The 23,863-nt window shown below is 40.5% G+C and overlaps 1 protein-coding gene across 1 annotated transcript; it reads right to left on the bottom strand.

Annotated features, from left to right (window-relative positions):
- Nucleotides 1–4,059: 4,059 nt before the first annotated feature.
- Nucleotides 4,060–23,863, bottom strand: ugt8 (UDP glycosyltransferase 8). The gene is made up of 6 exons (XM_075462917.1): nucleotides 23,675–23,863; nucleotides 15,959–16,791; nucleotides 12,701–12,843; nucleotides 7,952–8,028; nucleotides 7,376–7,595; nucleotides 4,060–7,175 (listed from the first exon to the last, which is right to left on the bottom strand). The coding sequence occupies exons 2-6, from the start codon at nucleotides 16,787–16,789 to the stop codon at nucleotides 6,797–6,799; spliced, it is 1,650 nt and encodes a 549-aa protein (XP_075319032.1). The 5' UTR covers nucleotides 16,790–16,791; nucleotides 23,675–23,863; the 3' UTR covers nucleotides 4,060–6,796.

Below are 23,863 nucleotides of genomic sequence, written 5' to 3'. Positions count from 1 at the left end.
AAAAAACAAAAAAACCCTTGAGGATTATCTTTTTTTTCTTGTATATGCTTTATTCATGAAAAGGCAAAAACTTAAAGCAAAGGCAACGAAAAAGAAATTAAATGACTGATGAAACTGATAAGGATCAAATAATACACTGAGTTCAAAATGTGAGATGGGAGAGAGAGTAAGAGGGTATTTTTGTGCCTTTATCAGTGAAGACAATATCTGATCATAGTGGAGGTTAGATTTCTATCTTACAATCTTCAGAGTCCCTCTCCGTCTCTTCCATCCTCTATCTTTCTATTTCCCTGCTGGCCTCTCTGTCTGCTGCAGATTCTGATCATATTAGCAAAACGTTTCCTTGTACTTTAAAACACACTAAACACCTAAAGAAACAGCTTGGTTTCTTTGTTTCTTTTCTAGGTCTAATAAAGCATGTAAGGAAGGTATAGCAAAGCAGCGGGTGTTATTATTCCATTCAAGCATAGCGTGGACTTTATGTTTATTTGGAGCCTATTCATCATTTACTTGGTCACATTACCTCTCCCCTGCATCCCTGCAGCGACGCAGCTATAATTCACTCTCATAATTAAATATGTGGCTTAAAACTCAAATGCCCGATTTTCTTCAATTGAATTTTCAATTCCTCACAGATACGCTGCATCAGCTTGCATAGTCGCTGAGGCTCTGGGGTTGGATGATGTTTGGAGATGGAAACTGGAGGACGGAATAAGAAAGTGGGAAGACGTTGTAGGAGTGGTTGGGGAAAAAAACAGGAGAGACAGAGAGGAGGAGATATTTAGAGAGGAGCAGAAAGTAAATCAGACAGAGAATTAGATCCCAGAGAAGCTGCAAAGATGTAGATTTCTGTGCCAGGACAACATTTGGCCAACAGTCTCCTTCTGGGTGTTGTCCAAGCACTTAGAGATGGTGACACACGGTGGCATCTGTCTGTTTGTGTGCCAGTGCACTGTGTCTGTGTGTGTGTGTGTGTGTGTGTGTGTGTGTGTGCGTGTCTGTGTGTGTGTGTGCGCGTGTGTGTGTGGTCTGAGGCTTTATGTGCATGAGTGTGTGGACACTGGAGTTTAGAGATTATAGTGAGAGGTGAGGCCAAACTGACAACAGCTGCTGACATACAAACCACATGACATTGATTTATTTTTGATTCCAGCCTAATACTCTTTCCTAACCCCTTAACGTTCAGACACACTTGTACACACACGTGCAGTTATAAGTCAGTATGATTGATATAAAAGCTGTCATTCTCTCTCGCAGGCTGTCGGGCTTCTCTTATCTCCATGGTGACACAGTGACGGGGCTCCATCAATCCCAAACAGCCCAACACACTCACACACACATGGATATGAATATAAATATGCTTAGAAATGCATGCTGGATTTAAGGCCTGCACGCACAAATATAGCACATGCTGATTATATTTTTTTGCTGCAATTATTAATTACCTCCATTCGTCCCTTTCTGCTATAATCTTATCTTTGAAGCTGCTCCACATGGATCATTTAACTTTCATTTGAAATCTCACACACACACACATGTGGTACTAAAATGCCTCTGATGTTTAAGGCTTCTCTTCAGCCAGTGTCTCTCATCCTGAGTTTGGGTCAAAAGATTTTGACGAGGGGGTAAGATTTCATGGGAGTTACAGCTGTTGATACACTGGACCAGAATGACAATAACTCGTGAAACCTCATCCATATTCTTGGCAGCTATTGCTGGATCTTTGCATCAGAACCTTCTTTTAGTTTGGGAGCTTTACTCAACAGGTTCATCAGCTGTTGGTCAAAGCAGAGGAGCAGCAGGAAATAAATAAATAAATTAAAGGAGACTCACAGACAGAAGAAGAGTGGAAGTATTGTGGGCAAGCAGAGTAGCTACTGTGGGGTGCTACTGTCCTCTACTGGACATAGAGTGACCTGCAAAATGAGAGTCTTGCCCTAACTTTTTGCTTTTATTTTTACTTTTCAGACACACACACATATCACCATGTTCTCGCACTACTTACACAAATGAATTTTTCATTGAGTTGTTGGGAATCTGTGTTGATCCTAACCTTTCACAACATGTATAACATGACCTTTTCTATTTCTCTGCCTCTCACTAAACTATGAAATAATAGAATTAATTAGAATTAATAGAAATAAAGCAGAATTGTCAATGAAAGCTGACAAAATCGAACAGTTAACAGTAACGATGGGTTCTCTCATTCCATGCAAGAGGATAGTATGCTTGGCTATCAACACTCACATACAAATTCAGAGCTTGCTGAGGAAAAGTAAATATCACTCGCTTTCAGAGCAAAGTCCATATTACACCCTCACTTAACTTTAGTGAGCCATTTACCAAAATACAACCAATGCGACGGGCTAATTCTGTTGAGGGCAACAAGGTTTTTACCTATAATCCCATAGCACTATAAATTCAATATGGAAATATGAATTTTAATTTTGTTGTGAATACCGTTTGTATTAATTGTGACTCATGATTGCGAGAATGCAAACTGGCTGGTCTCCTCTGCAACATTTTCAGCTCAATTATTTTATATTCAAATAAATAATCTTTTTAGACTTTTCTCTCTTTTTTGGATGACTTCTGTTGTCATGGTCAGTTTAGGTTGATTTAGAGCTCGGAAAGTCTCTTGGTCCTGTCAAACCATTTAGAAGAAGTATTACATGCTTCCGGGCACATCCCTGGATAGAGCTCTTGGAATATTCTGCGACAGAGATGAATTAACACTGAAGGAAAACCATCCTTCATTTGGGCTCATACAAGCTAAGTCAACAATTTCAAAACTGGCACACACACACACACACACACACACACACACCCCAGAGTCACTAACACACACAGCCAGTCCAACATCCTCTTTCAGCCAGGCTCCCACATGGAGACATTGTCAGTTGGACAGAAGATTAAAGCACACCCTGTGTTCAAACTATTGGCAAATCCGTCACTTAGATCTTCTGCAAAGAGTGAGGACTTTGTGCCCCGAATGGCGAGGCCGCTTAGTCCAACACAAAGTGTTTAATTACTTCAGATGCTTCTCCTTTGGGGTGGAGAGTAAATGTAGATAATAGCCACTTAGAAGATCTGAGGAGGGAGGTGTGGCTAAGAATGAATGGAGGATATGATGAATGATGCCTTCTGTGTTTTCTGCTATATCAGATTCCTCATCAGCAGTCCAGCCCTCCATTTCCTCCACCCTTCCTATCTCAGTTAACAGAGCAGTGCCCGATTTGACCACCAGCGGCAACAAAAGGAAAACAACTTCAAAAGCGTAAATTAAATATACCGTAGAGGCTTCTGACTGCGTGTGTGTGACGGAGAGGTCTGCCGGCCCCTGCAGCCAGAGTGAATAATTAACAGGGCCAATGAGTGAAGTAGGGTACCAGGCAGGGTGTTTTGTTACCCCAGCCTCACTCAGCACAAGCATACAGCATTAGATAACCCTGTCTATCTGCCTGTTTTTGTGTGTGTATGCAGTTAGCTACTCCAGTTGATTCTACCATCTGATACCTACAATTCCCTCTTGCTGCCTGGTAACAATTCCCGACAGAAAGCTTATACTGGCCCTATTACACTGAGACCAGAAACTGCAGTAAGCAACATCCATCTTGTCATGTCACTGAAACAATTTACGTGCATTTAAAATGCAAGGCCCATTGTCCTGAAACCCTGGAGTTAAAAATAATGCCATACTGAACAAAAAAAAGTAAACGTATAAATAAACAAATTAATCGTCCAACAGAATTTCATTAGGCCTTTGCTTTCCGGATACTATTCTCACAAGTGACTGACTTTGCTCTGTTTACTAAGCGCTACTAAATCTCTTTATCTAATTTATTCATTTCCCCATTTGGAACCTACATGATTGCGCTCAACAGCAAGCAAAGCCTGCAGATTGCAAACAGAACTTTAGGGACTCTTCTTTCCATCACACATGTATATCACCTACAATAAAGACATTTTCTGAGTGCAGCTTCTTCGGCTTTGCAGTAACTGCGGACAACAGCACACACCGTGGCAGTGTGCATGAAAAAAAAAAGTTTCAATCACCTCTGCAAACAAAATATGCGTTTTTATTCAGCATTAGTATTTTGTTTACATTCTATTTACAACATGGACACACATGAGAAAAAAAAAGTGAGGACTTTGTGTCATTTCAAAATGAAGCCAAAGTGAATCTAAACAAAGGGAGACAGAGAGATGATTAAAAAGAGTGCCACAAAGAGGTGGTCAAAAGGAACAAGCAAGTGCATCAATGAAGACAATTTTTGAGTTGATAACATACAAACATAACAAGACTGGAGACCAATCAGACTGCAAAATATGTACAGAAACAGAGAAACATTAAAGGACGGGTTTTTAGATACGTGGGATAAAACATTAATACTGAAAAAATAATGAGAAGATATTTCATCACGTTTATTTTTACGCTTCAGACCCTGTTCATAGCTTTGGTAGCACCTTCTAATCAACCTACCATGCCCAACAGCTGACGTTGTTATTGATGATAACGATGTCGATTCAAGTATAACGGTCTCTTTCTCAGCAGGGCTTGGTCGTGCTGCACAAGTGTAATTGTAGCTCACAGAGAAAGAAAGATAATGAGATTATTTTTTTTTTTCAATTAAAAAGGATTTGCGAACATGTCTGCAGGATGTTAAGCTCTCAGTTTTTCACTGTCGAAGTGAGTATTTCCTTCTTTTTTCTCTACATTTACATTGCTGCTTTTTGCCTGTGGGTGAAGCTATCATTAGTTGGTAAGCAATCACTTTGCTAGGATGCTAAAATGCCATTGAAATTTGTCACTTTAGAAAGTAGAAATCTGTGCTGAAAACTGGCTAGAGCTAGAATGTGTGGCGGAGTGGCCTAACAAGTGGAGGCGTCACGTTCATGATATCATTATGCACACAAGCACCTGCCTTTTGAAAATATCCATTCATAAAGGTACTTAAGATCATCCAGCTTGCTTTGAACTTTGAGCTTACTGATGGATTTGGAATAAAAAAAAAAATCGAATTTCAGTGCAGGTACCAGTGTAACTTTCACACATTATAATCAGCTGTAAAAGTACCAGGGTTCACCTCTGTTGTCGGAACTATGGCATTCGCTCTCTCTTCTTAAAGCACAATCTGCATTTCAAATGAACAGACGTAACGGCTGGGCCAAATATAACTTTGAAATAATGAGGATAAAGAGGTCAACCTCCTCCCCTTTAAAGATAAAAATATATTATTTGCATGTTTTGGGGCTTATACGTGACTTAATTTCAGAAGACTATTGAGTGATTATTTTTTTAAACAAATCTAAATGGGCTAAAAGCATTTCTCATCTGCTTCTTTTCATCCATACACTCGGTGTATAACGATCTAAAACACACAGAAACAACAACGAGCACACATAGACACCTGTAGTCAAGCATACTGCATACACATATGTTTGCATTATAGCGGATGTGAATCATTCATGCTCAGTATTAACTATTACTTACAAAAGGTCTGCAGGTTTGTACGTGGACCTAAACAGCAGAATCTCAGTGGGTTTCAGATGTGAACTTTGAGTGGATATTGCTACCTGAATTATAATTGCAACATATGTTAGAATTAATACAATAAATAACGAACAGCTTCATCAAAGATGACCGATGTACAAGGTGTGACAGTGAAAATGGCCATCAAGATATTAATCTTTACTACTGTAGGACATAGTTGAGGGATGCAGAATTGAGATATGGGACTAAAGTCATGAATCAAATATTCTCTGAATCATCCCAAATCACCTGACTGGATGGGCTGGAGCACACTGCCAATCTGGCTCGGTTCTGCCTATCCATACTACCCTCATTGGTTATCACGACTCCATATTTTTTCATCAGTGTGATCAACTTTTCACACAAATATGCGTAGCAGAGTTGATTCTCCACAAAAATGGAAGCTGCTGAATCAGATGATTTCCCTGTGTGAAAAGGGGAAGCTAGGCACTTCCCACTGATCAATCCGAACACCTGCCACAGACCTGGAGCGTGCTAACAATGACGGCCGCAACCAGTATTTGTTTGTTTTGTTTCACCCATATGAAGAATAGTGTTGTGCATATGTGAGCAAAGAGTAGGGAGTGTGCGTCTGCAGTCATGTTGTCAAACCACTGATGTATGAAATAAATTAAGAGTGAGACAAGGTTAAAAGGTCCATCATTGAAATCAATTTGTACAGTAATAAATAGATTTATCTTCTATTTACAGTTTCTGGAGTTTGCAGTTAAAAACATTGAATTCTAAATATTTGCTAAGCTGTTTTCTTGTTTTTGTTCTGAGGATGAGAGGTTGGCGCTCAGGATTTCCCCCTCTCCATCATCCTTCGCTTTGGTACGGAAGGCAGGAAGACAACAGAGAACATGCGCGAGAGAAGATGCTCGTACAGAAACGTTGTCCTCCAGTGTGTCTTTCCTGTTTCATCCTCAAAGACTTTCCAGTGTCATGCTGTATTGCTGTAGCTGCTGTTGTTAAAGTGTTTTGGTTTGTTTTTTTTGTTAAATTTGCCTCATTTCACACATAAACATTCACCTACACACACACACATACACACAGATTTTGAGCACCTGATGCTTTGCTCTGTCCCCACACGATGCCTTGTTGTCTCCTCCTTCAGCCTCATACTTGCTTTGAGTAGCAGTTGCCTCTTGACGCAGACCTAAGAACAGCTTTTTCTCCAAGCTTTCATAAAACCACCAAACCAAACCTAGAGCTGAGTCCTTAGGGCAACTTCTTCCTCATGCCTTTTTGCCATTTAAAAAGCTAATTAATCTTCTTCTCGTTTTTCAAGGAGCCGTTGCGTTTGTGTTTCCCGTTGGGAATGCTCTCGCTATGGCAATGTCCGTTGGTCATGTTAACATCATCCCTGACGGCGCCTCCTCTGCCATGGTCGCCAGCCTTCCCCCTCAGCAATCGTACCAGCCTATGCAGGGCAAAGCCTGTGAGAGCCAAGGCAGCAGCTACAGTAACAATCACATCCAGCAGGAAGTACTGGTAGGGGGACACCTCGTATACAGCTGAGCGCAGGTGGTTGGCACCGTTGTGACGGAGGATGTAGCTGATCCAATAGACGGCCCTCGTCACAGGGTGGCCTGGCTGATCTTTGTGAATGTTGGAGAGAAGACGTGCTTGCTGGCGGTACCTTTGTATAAAGAGACACGGGATGAGTACGAGGGGTTCGAGAAAAGCCACGGTACAGAAAAAGGGGGGTGAGAAAAAGTACATTTTGGATTTTTGGAGGTCATGCCACAGATAATCACTAGATGAGACTGGCAAACGATAATAATAACACTAACACATAAAGCATTTGTGTGAGCATAAAGTACAAGACTTAAGTCTAACCTGGTGTCTTTGATGACGCTGGTCAGGGCAACAAAGAGATCTTCCTCTGTCATGTACTTCCAGTGGATCAAGATGCCCATACCTTTGGCTGCCACACGAGTCATAGTGTCATAGTGGTCTCCAAAAAGAGGCACACCCACCACTGGCACACCATGATACATGGCCTCGTAGATGCTGTTTAGTCCCCCGTGACTCAGGAAAGCCCTTGTGTTGGCATGGCCTAGATGAGCAGGTAGTGTTTTTTTCATTTGTCATTTTTGACAGGAAATTTCAGCGGCGTTAATTAGCTTTTATAGATATTATTGGTAATCTTTTTGATCCGACAAACATGTTGCTACACATGTCAAATACCACATGAAGGTTGACATCATTTCTACAGAAAAATGATCGGAACATTATAATTTTCTGACCCATAATGGAAGAGCCGGCCTTGCTTTACCAGAGTATCATCACACTTTAGTAAGTGTTTTAAAAACATTTCAGTCATTTCACACAATACAGTCAAACCCTCTGACTGTTGATAAGAGAGGTGCACTGTGACACACGTGCTTTGTGACGTTCTTCTGATGTACTCACCCAATAAGTCATTCTGGGGCATCCAATCAACAAGTTTGGTGTTGTTGCCTAGATTACTGGGTGGAACACCAGAAAATCTAAGGAGAGAGAAAGATATGATGTTGGAAGAATTAAAAAAAAAATGCTGTTTTGAGAAACACAAGTTAAATCTTGATATTTAATCTTAACGGAGCAGAGGCAAATCGCTCGCAATTCCATATACTCTGTACAGTAACTGTCTTTAGTGCTGATGAGAGAGACGTGTACACATATCAGTCTTAACAGTATAAACAGAAGGCAGCATTACTTATTTTTTAATCTTTGCTGCCACTTCACCTCTCATCCAAAAGGCCTCCCAAGTAACAAGTGTGTTGTTCCAGGAAGTGTGGAGTCGTCACAGGTTATTGAGATCCCTTTTGTTTCACTGAAACACTTGGCCATTATGTGAGATTTTAGCATCTTACAAATTAAAGTGCACGAGACGACTTGATGAAGCAACAATAGGATGCAGCTGCTTATCTGCCAATTCACGTACAGTTTGTCCTTTTGCAAACATTTACTCAAAGAGACAAACAAATGAATATGTTCTTAGGATTACCATACAATGGATACCTGAGTATCTACACAGACGTGCACACAGTCATTGGGTTTATAATCTTACTGCATTAAGGTAAATTAAAAAGTGTATTTTAGCTGTACAGTCTCTGGTGCGGTTACATATTTATATTTATATGAAGGACACTCAATAAAATCAATAAATGGTGAGGAGTTTGGACTCTTACTGATTAGTGTTGTTCTATCATATTTCTGAAAGCTGCTACATTAGCAGTTACAATTTAATTAGAAATTTAAAAACAGCATTTTGTAAATGAAGTGCTATGTGTCTTCAGCTAAATTTGTCAATGTCATACAAAATAAGACCTGAAGTTCGCTTTGCCCAGTTAGCAAAGTCTGTTGAGCTGGCGGAACCAAGGGTGACCATTTCAATAAAAGGAAAACGGACTTCAAACAGGGGGGATTTCGACCAACAGCGGCCAAATGTTTTGCCACAAATGCTGTCTCACCAGCAGTATACTTAATATGCAGAATATCACTGTGTTCAAGCGGTGCAACATCAAGAGTCGAGTCACCGGGAAAAGACGAGACCCCCTGAAACTGTCTTCCAACATAGCTGCCAGCAGAATATTGTTTCACAACAAAATGCTTTGACTTTTTTTTTTTAATCATATAGCTACTTACAAAGGTACATTTAGAGGGCTAACTTCCACGAAAACACTATAACCTGCGGTTAGTTAGCTTAGCTTAGCACACAGATGGAAAGCAAAGGCTAACAAAATCCACATATGACATTCTTAAGCCCACTAAAAAACACTTGATCTTTTACTTATATGAACACATCATCCTTCATCAGCCTTATAAAGGCTACACCGGCCTTTATAAACAAACATCATTGCTTGATAGGGATTAACAAAATACAATCCAAAATTCCTTGTCCACCAAGCACATTTCCCAAAATGTCAAATTGTTTCTTTAATTTCAAGCAGCCCAAAGTTAACACAACAACTCAACTCTTGTTGGGCTTATTTCTACTTTGACGACTCTTTGTTTTCCCATGAGTACTGGTTTACTTTTTCATGCAACTTAATCTTGACATTTTGTGGAATCAAACAGTTTTTTTTAGTTTGTTTGTGTTTTGATTTTCTGATGCAGAACCTGATTTTGAGCGGTTCTGAGTTTGGGTGACCTCAAGTATTAGCATCAAAGGCCAACTCTAATTGTGAATGTGTTTAGTTTGCTGGGTAGCTGTGCACCTGGCATTACATGTGCAGCATGCATGTTGTGTTAACTAGATACTGTGCACTGACAGCTACATTTATACATTTTTTACTTTGCATGCAAAACAGAATCTTGAACTGGCTGAGATGAATATGTGAATGGTATCTGTAGATATGAATGCTTTATTATGACCCCAAACTGTTCCTCACTGTCTGCTTCCCTCCCGAACTCAAACCCTTCCCCTCTAGTAAACAAAGCATCACTTCACTGTCTTGCCAATCAAAGCCTACATTCATGAGGCCAACTGTCAATGACACAATTCATTTGGCTCCTCAGTCCTCTTCCACTTCCACTTCTTACAGCCAGGTCACAATACAAAGTCATAGGCCTTGCAAGAGAATCATGTTCTCCAGAATCAACGATCATTGTTTTGATTCACCTTTGGACCCGGTCAGACACCTGCCTGTGACACTGATATCAACATGAAAAATCTGTGCTTTAACAGGACAATGTGTTCCATTTTCAAATTCTATGCAAAGCATAGTCCTTTGTTTAAAATGATACTCCGGAGTAGATTCAACCTGGGGTCATTTGAACCGTGATATCCAGCCAAGTAGCCCACCCGCAGTTTTTTCGATATTGGCTGAACATCAGCTGAGTTACTGAGTTATCCCGAATAGCTTCGTACAAGGGTTAATGGATCCTGGTCCGTATCTCCAAAATTACCACACTAAAATCACATGCCATGACACCAAACTTCTACAGTAGTACAAATATGGTCTGTACTCACAAAGCGATGTATTTGGAAGTTTGAAAATAGTCCAGGAGTTTATTATTATCAACACAAGCCTGATAGCTTCTCTGCAGCTAAAGCTGCGTCGACGTCACTTCAGGGAGCTGGGAGCTTCAAAGTAAGATGAGGGTTGATCTACTACTGTAGACAACAAAGTATATGCTATATTCTACATGTTTTTTTATGAATTTTTATGTTGTAGAGTTGTGAAATTATTTTATCAATGGAGAAATTGAGCAGCCTTGCTTTGTTGGAAAGACCAGAGTTCTTAGCAATTTAATCATGAGATTTTCTTCTTTCTTTTTTTTTCAACTGACCGATAATTCTCTAATGGAGTTGATCTCAAATTGTTGAGCTGTGACCCATGATCAGTCACAGTTCCAACAAATACACAAATTACGTATCAAAAACTTTTACTGCATTTTAGAAAATTTCACAACTTTCTGGAAATGAACCTCTTCAACCCCATTTGACTCTGATGAAGTGTTAGCTTTATTTTAAACACAGAGTTTCTAGCCGCGGAGAAATATACTCAATTCATTTTGGCCGTTTCCTTTTCAAGCAGGAACCCCAAAAGGATTCTTGGGGCTTCACAAGTTTTTAACTGAAAACAAAGACAACATGCCAAATGTAAAAATGGGAATTATTTGTCATTTACTTTTTATTGTTCAAAATGAAAAGCCTTAAGAAACCTCTGACAACTAAATAAGTTCATTGGGAGCACATTAATAGCATGACTGTATATAAAAGGACAGTTAGAGAGGTGACGCAACATGTCTCCGACTCATCTCTTTTGGTATGGGTCACTGGCATTTAATTGAAAATTAGTTTTCTCCAGAAATTATAACATGTAGTTTCAAAGATTTGCAAATATTTGTATGTTTTTGTATGTGTTTCTATTCACATTTAGCAATTTGTCCTGCCTTTTTTGGAAACAGGGTGGTGTCTTTGGAAGGCAAAGAACAAATAAAAAGATAATTCTCCAGTTTTTTTTCTTTCCTGATGTAATTTTCTCACACACACATCTCTAACAACATAATGTCTCTTTCAAAAGCCAACTAAATGGACTCGTCTATTTAAACACTGAACTTTGTACATTGCACTACTTTTTGTTTGATTTTCATGATTTGCTGAGTCTAAAAGTGGGATGACAACAAAAACACTCATCAAGGTTCATTCAAGAGCGGAACAGGCACGGGGACAACTAATGATGCAATATGACACTGCTGTTACTAAGAGCTGAGGGTTTAATTAATAGACGTTGACAACAAATTTTTGTTTCAATAAAAACAAATATTTTGAAACATAGTGCTTAAAACTGAATTAAAACTGAATAACTGTCGGCATCAACAAATAAAGGTGGGCTGACCATTTTTATTAGTTATGACGTCACTGTAAACTGTGTAGTACACTGTGTTTGTGTATGTGAAGCTCTTAATCCCCAACGCCTCGCCACACATGTGCATATATAAACATCAACCCAGCAACATGATATTCCAACAGGTGTGGGGGTGAAAAGTATGTATGTGCTCGAGTCTGAGCTTTGTTCCTGCTGAATATGTAATAGAACAAAGTGGCTAACACTATTGGAACATCTTTGTTTGTTTAAAGGGACCGTGCAAACAGTCTCGTTTGGATTCCAGATCATATGTAAGATTATAATTGCACAGAAAATGTGGGCCACAGTGGTAAATGAGTCACAACCTGTTAAACATGCCAAGATAAGAGTTAAGGATTAACAGGTTGGAAGAAGGAATTTAAAGGCATTGTGAAACCAGTCCTCACACTTTTTTCAACCCTTTTTTCCTTTTCTTGCTTACATCTTTACGAAGGAGACACAAAAAAAGTGAAAAGTAAATTTAACTAAATAAACGCTCCATGTGAAATTGTTATCTTTTGTGACTCTGTCACACCAAAAGAAAAGTGTTTCCACTGCTACAATACTGAGTCATAAAGTTTCCCTAAGGTGGGTCTCTTGACGTTAGGGAAAACTCCTAGTTGTGTAGACGTGATGTGGGTGTGTCGGGACTCTGACCTCAACAAACAGGCTGTCTCTGAAAAACAACGGGTTGCCCTTATTTTTCAAAGTTCCCTAGTAGCAGGATAGCTGATTATGGGGGTCCATGTTGTAAAGTTTTGCTTAGACTGAGGCCTTGTCACATTTTGTCATATTGACAACTGTATGCATGTGTGAGTGTTACCTCCAGATGACACGCTGGGGCAGCCTGGCCAGGGCTCCTGCCAGTTTTTGAGTAATGTCCTGGGAGAGGTACTTGACTCCGGCTCCAAATGACACGACCACAAAGCCATGCTCCGTGGTATCATTCACCCACGCCTCAAAATCCTAAAGAAAAATAGGAAAAGACCTCTGTATTTCCACACATTGCAATCATCCAAACCATCCAAATGATGAATTGTACATAGTTTTACAACTTTAGAGCTTAGCTTGAATTATCATTCATCAAATATTGAACAGAAAAAATGAAGAAATACCTCAAATCACAAGAGGAGACCTTTCACAGCAATTTCAACATGTTTTTGTCATCATGCTTCCCTGCACTGACACTTGTGATTTACAGGCTTACAGATAAACCCAGGATGATCTGGACTTTGCAAAACTAACTTCACCAAAGAAGAATTAATTAATTAATTAATTACACTCAAATGATGCATGATGATGTTAGGATGCTTTGACAAGTATGGCCTCTAGTCGATGTATTCTAGCAGGATTGGAAATATTTCTGTGTGCATAAATTCAAACCTTGGAATGTTTCACAACAACAAATTGCCGATGCTTCATTAATTATCAGTGTTTTTGTCATTTTTATGAAATGTTGCTGATGTCTGTTTGGCCAATAGATCACCACGACCGTAAGCTCTGGTTTTGTGTGTGTAATTTAGGATTTATCAAGTTTTTTTTTTTTTAAAGGTCTGTCCACATCAATAAACAAAATTGTAAAGGCACCAGAGTTCGTTACAAGGCTATTTTTCCTCTGTTCTGTACTCTTTGGACAGGGCTTACTGAGCATCACCCTAAAAACAGAATGCGTCTGCCTAAAACATAGTGATGAATCCCCCATTACAAAAACTGTGAGACCAGATGGATGCGGGTTCACAACGGGGATAAAAACAAGTTGCGGATCTATAGGGAAACAGGTCTTCAACTCACTGTATTGCTGACTGATAATCAACAAAACAATAAAACAGCCAAAGGCGTGTCACTGGTCACCAACATCATAACAAGCAATAGTTCACCCTTGGTCATTGTTCATACTGTGGTGTATGTAACAAGGCGGTCACTGCCAGCTTAATTAAATAGAGGAAAAAGGTTGTTTTGGGGTTTTTTTTGCTGATAGAAAACTTGGGTACAACATGTCTCTCATGTTCCAGTTACTCTGAGTAATCATCCGTTTGCATTTGAACTGCTGTTGACTGTAAACAGTCCCACAACTGATACGTGGAAGAAAGGAGATCATCAAAGAACGGAGAAATAATGGATCCTGATTTATCCTGTTATCCAGAACCAGATTCAAGAGTATAGAACTCAAAGTTGGAATTACTACTCGAATGCTGACATATTCAAAGCATTCAAAAGTGTGAAACTGGGAAATCCAGTAAATGCCCCAACGCTGGTTATCGTTTTCATCTCAAGGTTGAATTACGCAGAAAAGATCCAGAGGGAAACATTAACCATCTGATAAGAATGAGTTCACTGTTCCACTGTTCACGTGTTAAATATGAAGTCCTAAGTAACATCCATCATATCTACTTATTTCTGAATCTTTTTATTCATTTTTATTCACCTATTAATTGTAAATGGATTTGGTTGTCGGCATTTCAATGAGTGTGCCGAAAGATTTAAGCAAGAAGAAAATAAAAGTAGGGGAAGCTTGTGATGATAATTGGTTGATAGAAATTGAAAGCAACGCTTCGCATGTTTCAGGAAGCAAGGGAAATTTAATTAAATGAGTTATCCACATTTCTCAGCAAACCTGTTCCTTACAATTGGCTGTCGAGTTCCAACACATCCTGCCACTACTTGTCAAAAACATGCGTCACGAAGCAGATGTACTGGGAACGTCATCGCAAACTGAGCAGCTCTGGACCTCTTTTTTGCAGAATGGGGTTACTTTTAGTTTAGATATGTGCGCATGTGCACTTGAGACATCAAAACTATGTGGCACAGTAAACTAGAATAATCCTTCCTGAATGTTAACAGAGGTTGAGGACTGATCAGAGAGCAGCCGTGTTAAAGTGACAGGAGCACAGGACGATTAGAGGGAGGCTGGTAGTCCAGCTGCAACAGCCAAGGTTGGCCCTGGCACAGAGCTGCCTCATAGGCACACTGGGCTCTGTGTCCCAACAGCACAGCACTACTGTCCCTACAACGCAGCCTCAGTGACCCCATAAAAGAGTCCCAGTGTCCCCAGAGATCTGCCCAGAACAATGGCCTCCTTCTCCCTCCACTTCCATTATAACTCCCTCCACACAACACGACACAATGCTCCCTATTGGCTGGACCGGCATTCCTAAAACCCCCAGCAGCAGATACCGACTGCCCGCGCTCTTAGTGTCCAAACGCTCGACTAACCCCCATCGCTACCCGCCTCTGCTCTCCATGACTCCCCTCCCTGTCTGCTCAAAATCTACCATGCCCATTCAGCCCAAACCCATCTTCGCCACAGTCTCCCCTATAAAGACTTATATTGTAGCAGGACGTGATAATAAGATATACAGGGCGATAAAAGACAATGAGAACGAGTAAAAGTATATGAAAAATACTGAAACGATGGGAAAGCAGTAAGACAAGCTATTGAACACTGTATGCATATATGTACATACATATACATATACATATATACATATACATATATATATATATATATATATATATATATATATATATATATATATATATATATATATATATATATATGCCTCCATTTAAATTTGCGAATACAAAGGGATAAACTTTTCCCAATTCACTGAAGGTTCAAAGAGGTAATAGGGCTCTCTAACCTACCTCTGAGATCATACATTTGCATAATAGCTTAGTCAAAGTCTGTTACGTTGACTCCAGCATTGTATTACAGAGACTCAACCACAAATGGCTAAGAGCTCTTCATAGCTGGACATCCACGCTTGCATCTGTAAGCACTACATGTAGAAACATTTGTAAAATGTGAATTTTAGTATGTGTTTTCTAAATCAATTTGATCATCTGAAGCGCAAGGAGTCTTGAATGGAGTTGAGCCATATGACAATGCACAGGATACTAGATATTAGTATGAAATAATGCATGAAAATACATTAACCAGAGACTTTGCTATATAGCTAAGAATGCTCTAAGTATCACTTTAGGAGATTCAGAGGGATTAACCCATCACATACACGACTCAACTAGGGCAAAAAAGCTTTTTGTCTGCCTCATCCTGTGCTTGTCAGCTCTTGGTTCTGACCTGTGGTAGTGGGCTGGGGGGCTTTGTGAGGATTCCTCCAATGTAGACCACATGTGGCAGGGTGGGCCTGGGAAACTCCAGTGCCATGTCAGTGCACAGCATCCACAGCCGGCTCCCCTGCACCAGGTCAGCCATGGCGACTTGAGGCTTTACTCCGTGTTTCTTCATTATCCGGTCATATTTGGGTAATGCGATGTAATGGACTCCAAAGCGTTGCACCAGGTAAACAGCTGTGTTCGCGATCCTCTGCATTAAGGACATGCGATCTGTTAGCAATGAGTTGAATTCGGGCACATATGATAACGGCGCTGGGGCTCCAACCTCTGCAGGGTACCAGAGGCCTGTGCTGAACACAGCGTATTTGACACCCAGGATATGAGCTATCACAAAACCACACATCTCATTGGGGTCCACGAGCAGCAGGTCAAATTTGGCTTCTTTCAGACGGTTCATTACTTCAGTATTGCCAACAACAGCATCGCAGTTCTGAGAGTAGTGGTCAAGGATGTCAAACAGTTCCAGAAAGGTCAAGCGGCCTGAGAAGATGTTGCTGACTTTGGACTGGAGGAAACTGTCAGCCGTGCTGCTGTTAAAGATCCCTGGGTAGCGCTGCAAATGGTAGTGAGAAGAGGGTGGGACCTCACGGCCCTCTGAAACTAGAAAATGGGTCTCATGGCCCTCTTGGTGTAGAGCTGTTGCCAGTGTCTTGAAGATGTAGAGGTGTGATTCAAACATGATAGGTGGGACCACAATCACTTTAGCAGCCCGTGTTGCACTGGGACTCCAGGTAAGGAGGCCAAGGAGGAGCAGCAGGGATGGTGGTAGTAACATGGCTGAAATCAACATTGAAAAAGAAAAAGAAAAGTGTAATGTTAGCATTTTGTTACATCAAAGTGAAAGCAAAGGGCAGATATCAGACTGTTATTACACATATCTTTCAGTGTCACTACAGGCACAGAAACCTTTCACATTACATCTCACAATATCAGATTTTCACCACAGAAAGAACTCTTGTTATAATTCCAGTAACTGTAGCGGTTTGTGTAATACTGCTAAAGCTATCAGTGAAGGAGGTGTAGAAGTATCTAAAACTATCACTGTGCAATCACATCACAGTTATTGTCAATACTGATATATGAAGACACTAACTATACGTAAATTATTGTAACCGATACATATGTATCATCTTGTTATTACGCAATGCGTTTGCCTAAAAATGCTAATGATCAGTCATGTGAACCTATTTTGTGTAAGTTATACAAAAGGAAAGTTGCTGTTTTTATAGCATCAATGAATATCATACTGCTTGTCGGTTCTCTCTGTAAGACTATTAACATTAGAGAGAAGCGATGCCATCGTCCATCGCAATGTTTCAGTGTGGGCATCTTTAATTTAGTTGGCAATGTCCGACCTTTGAAAAAAAGAAAAAGCAAGCTTAATTCTCAGTCTGTTCTAAGAGCCTCACTCTGGCTTACCTCTCATCAGTTGACTATGATCCAAGGAGAAACAAGTCTCCCGTAAAAATATATATATATCTATATATATATATAGATAGATATATATTTAGTTCGGCAATCGAATAAATTCAATCCTCGTTTGAAATTAGTAGATGCAGTTACACTTCAAGTAGTTACAGAGATTAGTGCAGACATGTTTAACCCCCTACTTTCTTTTGACGTCTTTTGATTCCACCCTTTTTTACATCCTCACTCTGTGTGCGACAGTCACTGACATGGCGTGGGTTGCACCAACGTCACTCTAAACCTCTGGCTGCTCTATTCACAAACAGAAACACAAAGAGCCATTATCATGTCACCGTGTCACAGCCTGTGCCCTATATGCCTACTCTCATTCTCCCTCACTTTGATTATTGCTCGACAATGAAAACCTCTATACAGGGAGACATCAATCATCCGTGTTTTTCTAATCTGCAGTGGCTAACCTATGCAGTTCTTGCGTATGTTGCTACACCTTAGGGAATGTGCTGACATTTTGAGGGGGCAAATGCATACATTACACTGTGTGAGCAGCAAAGTGTTTGTGACTCTGGACCAGGTGATGGAGGATCTCAGTAAGAAAAGATCAACAAAGCCACGAAAAGGATAAAAAAAAGAGTGATTGTTTCATTCTTATGCAATAATGATTCAAGGTCCCAGCACATGTGTGAACATTTCGTTGGGCTCCTCTTTCAGTGCATTTGAGATATAACCTATTCTCCTACCAGGTGTTTAACCTGCCTGTAGCCGAGCGTAATTCTCCATCTTTATCTGTGAGAATGGCAACCTGTCCAAAGCACACTGTGCCTCTCATATAGTACAATCAGTCCAAAATGGGTGGAGGTAAATACTTATTACCTCCTATCAGCCCCATAAGATGTCGCTCCCATTACTTTTTATCAGCAGATGAGTAAAATCTCTCAACAGCAAAACCATTTTGCTTGGATCTATATATAATGGTAGGACCCATAGCATCTAAACAGGATTCTAAAAGGCATCAGCCACCAGTTGGTTCACAGTTTGGAGTGCCTTTCTGCAAACAGCCAGGGCCTGTGACAAAGAGAACTCAAGGTGGCCACCATTTTGTTCAGCCCTGTCCGGAGTGTATTGTTACAAACACTTTAAAGTCCAGACTGTTGATGGTAACTATAGAAACAAGCCACTGTCTATGGAGGACTCTGATGCGTCATGACTTAGATTACTAATAATGGAGTCTGGTTACCCTGTGCACAGTGACAGCTGTGTGTGGATAAAGACAATGAATGGATAGGAAATGACAGGATGATCTGATGGGGACAAAGTGGCAGGAAACTACAGGAACGTGTTTTTTTTTTCTCCATTTATTAGGTTTGTGAGAAAATCTGATGTACGCGACATACTGTATGATTTATATTATCACTTCACAACCAAAACTGATCGCCCATTTTTACTTCACTCCAGTTTTACTTTCGTGTTAATCCACTGGCATCAAGTCACCAAGGACTGTAAAACATAACAGAAAAAAGAAAACCTCCATAATGATCAAATAGAAAGTGAGAAAGCAATTTGTAAGTTTACAGCTCCCTTGTTCCGCCACGGTAAACTGTAGTAAAACAAAGACACAGTTGCTACAGCAAATTTATCATTATCAAAGTGTGTTTGATTATCCTCTGTTACTATGCAAACCTCGCCACTTGCAATACAGATTTTGAACTTAATCATTGTGACGCTGATATTTACCATACTGATCTGTTTACAGCCACTGGCCTGTTTTTTACATCCATTCTAACACCTGCATGTATTTTTTGCCTGCCCTGAGGACTCTGTGTCCTCAAGAGTCACTGCTGATTGTCAAATGAGAGGCCTCACCCGACCCAAATCTCAGCAGTTCTTTCTGGAGTTACTGTTTTGCCATAAGCATTAATAACAGCGAAAAGATTACACACAGCATTGTGTTGAACAGAACAGCAGTTGATGGGAAAAGTTGAAAATACTGATATCATACAGTCAGACAGGGAGCACAAGGGACGCTGCAGCTTCAACACATTAAAGCCTGTTTATTCTTTTTTACTTTCTTTTTTATTGTTTACAACAACAAATGTGTTGCAGCTAATTATTATTGTTAAAATAATGGAGGATGAAAGTTTGGACAGTGCCATCAGCGGGACTGCTGTTGCTCGGGCTTGTTCCATGTTAATAAAAGTGATGCTTATGTGTACGACTACGTCCAAACTTGTGAGATTACAAAATGTTACAGAAAAGCGAGCACCTGGGGGGTAATTCACACATGACACTCCAGGGCACGTCTCAAGGGGTCAATGGAAGAAAATCATGTAAGTGGCAGTTTTTGCACGGCCAACAACTACTGTGGCTTCAACAGACAAAAATGTTAACTGGAGACTGTACTCAGTGCATCCTCAACCAGAGGCCACAAAGGCCTTTTTTGACAATTAAAGAAAAGAAAAGACCAACACCAAAATTGAATGTTTGTTTTTGTTTTAAAAAAAAGCCCAATCTCTTCATCAACTTTCATTAAATCTGGCTAGAGAATTTTTGTGTAATTTTTCTTACAAGCAGACAAAGAAATGTCGGCAAAAACATACCTCTACCAAATCTCATGTAATCATCTCAGATTATCTCATTTCTATTATAGCTCTCTGTGGTTTATCTCTGAAAATGTAATCAAATACAAACTTTTCATTAGTTTAGTGGCACACGATGGTTATCATACAGTCATCAAAACCCTCTTGTGTGAACAAATGTTTCCTTCTTGATTCAGCACAGCAGGGTGAGCAGCTTGGCTGCCTCCACAGTGGGGTGTCATTCCCTCACTGTGACATCCGGGATGTGATATTAAGCCAGCACAAGTCAACTCAAGATGCTTAATTTGCTTCAAATCTTCCAAGTGTGGCAAGGAATCCAATAGTGGCCTTTGAAGTGCAAGTCTGCTTAGGTTAGGTTAGTAACCCTTGCATTTTAAATGATGAAAGAAAAACACTGTCGACAGACGCTGGGATACACTGATCGTGTTAGCTTTGAAGTCACACAGCACATCCCACTGGTGATGTCGGATAGAAGGCAGATTAGTAACCTGCCAAAAGCTGTAAAGTAGGCTGACACAGTTAGATGTAGCAATCACTTTTTTTCTTTTTTATCATATCACAAGTTACACCCATCCATTAATTTTCTATACCCAGGGCCGCAGGGGGGCTGAAGCCTATCCCAGCTGTCGCTGGGCAAGAGGCGGGGTGCTCCCTGTACGGGTCGCCAGTCCATCGCAGGGCCACACACAGACAAACCACTCAAGACACACAACCATGAACACTCACACTTACTTCTGGGGACGATTAAAGGGGAACTCCGGGGCATTTGAAGTGCGTTTCCATTGCTAGAGGTTGTCAAATACTGATAGTAGGACACAGAGAGGTGCAAATCTGCGCTCCCTGTGTGGAGATCGCGCTGTTCGCACAGCGTGTCATGCGAGGCTAATACGTGGTGGCTAAGGGGCAACTGCTAACCCTTCCACGTAAAACAACAACTTGCACACAGCAGAAACGTCACACCACTTTATAAACCATCCGACAATAAAGTCACAAGCCTTACCATCAAAACCAAATGCATGGTTCTCACATTACTGGCATGGGGACGTTACAAAACAACTTTATAAACAGCATGTAACTCACCGGCTGGTTGTAGGCTCGCGCATGTGAAAGCCCAAAAGAGTCGATGGACGATAATCCCATATACAAAACAATTATCTTCTCTAGAAAAACTGTGTTCAAGTATTTAAAACATTACAACAATATTACTGCGCATGTATTGTTGTAATGTTTTAAATACTTGAACGCAGTTTTTCTAGAGAAAATAATTGTTTTGTATATGGGATTATCGTCCATCGACTCTTTTGGGCTTTCACATGCGCGAGCCTACAACCAGCCGGTGAGTTACATGCTGTTTATAAAGTTGTTTTGTAACGTCCCCATGCCAGTAATGTGAGAACCATGCATATGGGTTTGATGGTAAGGCTTGTGACTTTATTGTCGGATGGTTTATAAAGTGGTGTGACGTTTCTGCTGTGTGCAAGTTGTTGTTTTACGTGGAAGGGTTAGCAGTTCCCCCTTAGCCACCACGTATTAGCCTCGCATGACACGCTGTGCGAACAGCGCGATCTCCACACAGGGAGCGCAGATTTGCACCTCTCTGTGTCCTACTATCAGTATTTGACAACCTCTAGCAATGGAAACGCGCTTCAAATTCCCCGGAGTTCCCCTTTAAGGGTCATCAATCAACCTAACATGCATGTTTTTGGACAGTGGGAGGAAGCCGGAGTGCCCGGAGAGAACCCTTGCAAACGCGGAAAGAATATGCAAACTCCACACAGAAAGGCCCCAGCTTGGATTCAAAGCAGGAACCCTTCTTGCTGTGAGATGACGGTGTAAAATCGTCATTGTGAAATCTAACATACCAGCAAATAGCGAGGTCAAGAGGCTTTATCAATGCTGGCAACAAAAATATGTCAGTTATATGTATGAGCAACAACTCTATCAAAATTTAAGGCCGTTTAGGTACCCACGAGATGAGGCAGTGGAGCAGCTAAGTTATTCAGCCCTTGAATTATGGTCAAAACAAATGAGAAGGGTTGAAAAAAAGAAAAAATACACCTGACTTTCCCATGCTGGAGCACATGAGATGCTGTTTATTATGGCAACATGGTCTCTTTGTATGCCCCTATCTCTGAAAGCATCATCAGAGTTTGACAGACGCTGATGACAGGGCACAGATAAGCCTACTTGTATATAATACCTGAAAAACATGACTGATGGCTGCATACAGGCAAAGTGAATATAATTTTTTTTTACATTTTTCAACAGACCAGAGAGAAGCAAACTTTTATAAGATCTTTATGCTAACCATTGGTATTTTTTCCTTTCAATATTGCAATACAGCCTTTCTTTTCCTTCAAAACAGCAGTAGCAAACACACAAGAACAGGTCGAACAGGCTCTGTCTTTCCACGTTTTTATAGTCATTACACCACACAAACATATAAAGGAGACTATGGCAAAGTTTCAAGTAAGCTCCCAATATCAGTATCTGTAACACATAGAGGCATGCATGAATGTGGCTAGAAACTGACAAGAAAAAAAGCAAATGCAAAGGCAGATGCGTGCCTTAGATACTGCTGTACAGCAAAGGCGCATGATGAAAACATCTTAGTTTTATTGTGGAAACAGGATTCACAGAGCACACTGTTCCTTAATCATAACAGGCATCTCAGTGGAGGTGGCTTAATCCTCTCAGCACTTATAATAAGTGTTGGCTTTGGGTAAAGGCACACCTCATGACACATGCAGACAGTGTTGAAGCAATATCACAAAGAATTTCTGAGGGATGAAGATAATCTCAACCATTAGATCATGTCAGAATGATGATTGCATGTTTGCCAATGACGCGTTAAAAGCATGTCTGTTTTAGTTATTCTTGGCTTTTAGATTGAAAGTCCTCTTTCTTTTTTTTTTCCTCAAACATCAGGTGATCGCTTTGGATAGTCTAACGTGACTGGCTCAGCAGGTGCGCTCGGGTTGTTACTGTCAAAGATATGGAAATACCTTGCCTTTACGGCCGAGTGGGACAACCCATTACTCGTGTGGACTTTACTATCAATGTGTTTCCTCTTAACATCTGTAATAGGAGCAGAAAAGATTGTCTAAAAAAATACTGTTCTAGAGCTCTGCAGGCCTACTTTTGAAAGGGACAACCAATGTATTTGAGTCCTTTTAGTCGATCCAAAGTCGTCTACTCACATTTCAAAGTAGGTAATGTAATTTATTGGTGACACATCACATTAAAAATGCGACCTACACACGTATGTTTAATTAAGCCGTAGTAATAAAATAACAGTTTGATCATCCACCAGACAACTTTACAAAATACATTATGACTATTAAGTGATCGCCCCGGGTGACATTTTTGGTTGGAGTGTTTCGCAACGCGCTTGAGCGCAACACGACACCTGCGCGTCAGTTGGGTTTCGACTGTCGCGCCGCAGCTTTTTGGTAAAACCGGACGAACAGTCGGGAAGTTACCCGCACCTCGACTTCGACGGCATCTCTTTATTCTTTGAAACGGCGCAGGCAAACGGGGGGATGAAGTCGAAGAGTTTTGTTGGGTTTAATCGTGCAGAGCGGACGCTACACCTGTTGTGAAACGCACTTACAGTCCGCCTGTTTGAACAGCCTTACCTTAAGATGTGCAGGTCAGGAAAAGTGGAAGGTGAAACCGCAGAAGTCCTGACTTTCCTGACAAGAATTTAGTGTCAAAAAAAAAAAATGACGGGCTTCGGGGACAAAAAAAAAAAAGGACTGTTAACTTAAAATGGGTCCCCGGGAACTAAATACGATGGAAGGAGCATGAAACTCACAGTCAGACAG

This window comes from Odontesthes bonariensis, chromosome 4 (assembly GCF_027942865.1).
Source record: "Odontesthes bonariensis isolate fOdoBon6 chromosome 4, fOdoBon6.hap1, whole genome shotgun sequence".
NCBI classification, from domain to species: domain Eukaryota; kingdom Metazoa; phylum Chordata; class Actinopteri; order Atheriniformes; family Atherinopsidae; genus Odontesthes; species Odontesthes bonariensis.
Note: the sequence above shows the minus strand (reverse complement) of the source record. Positions and strands in the feature narration are given on the sequence as shown.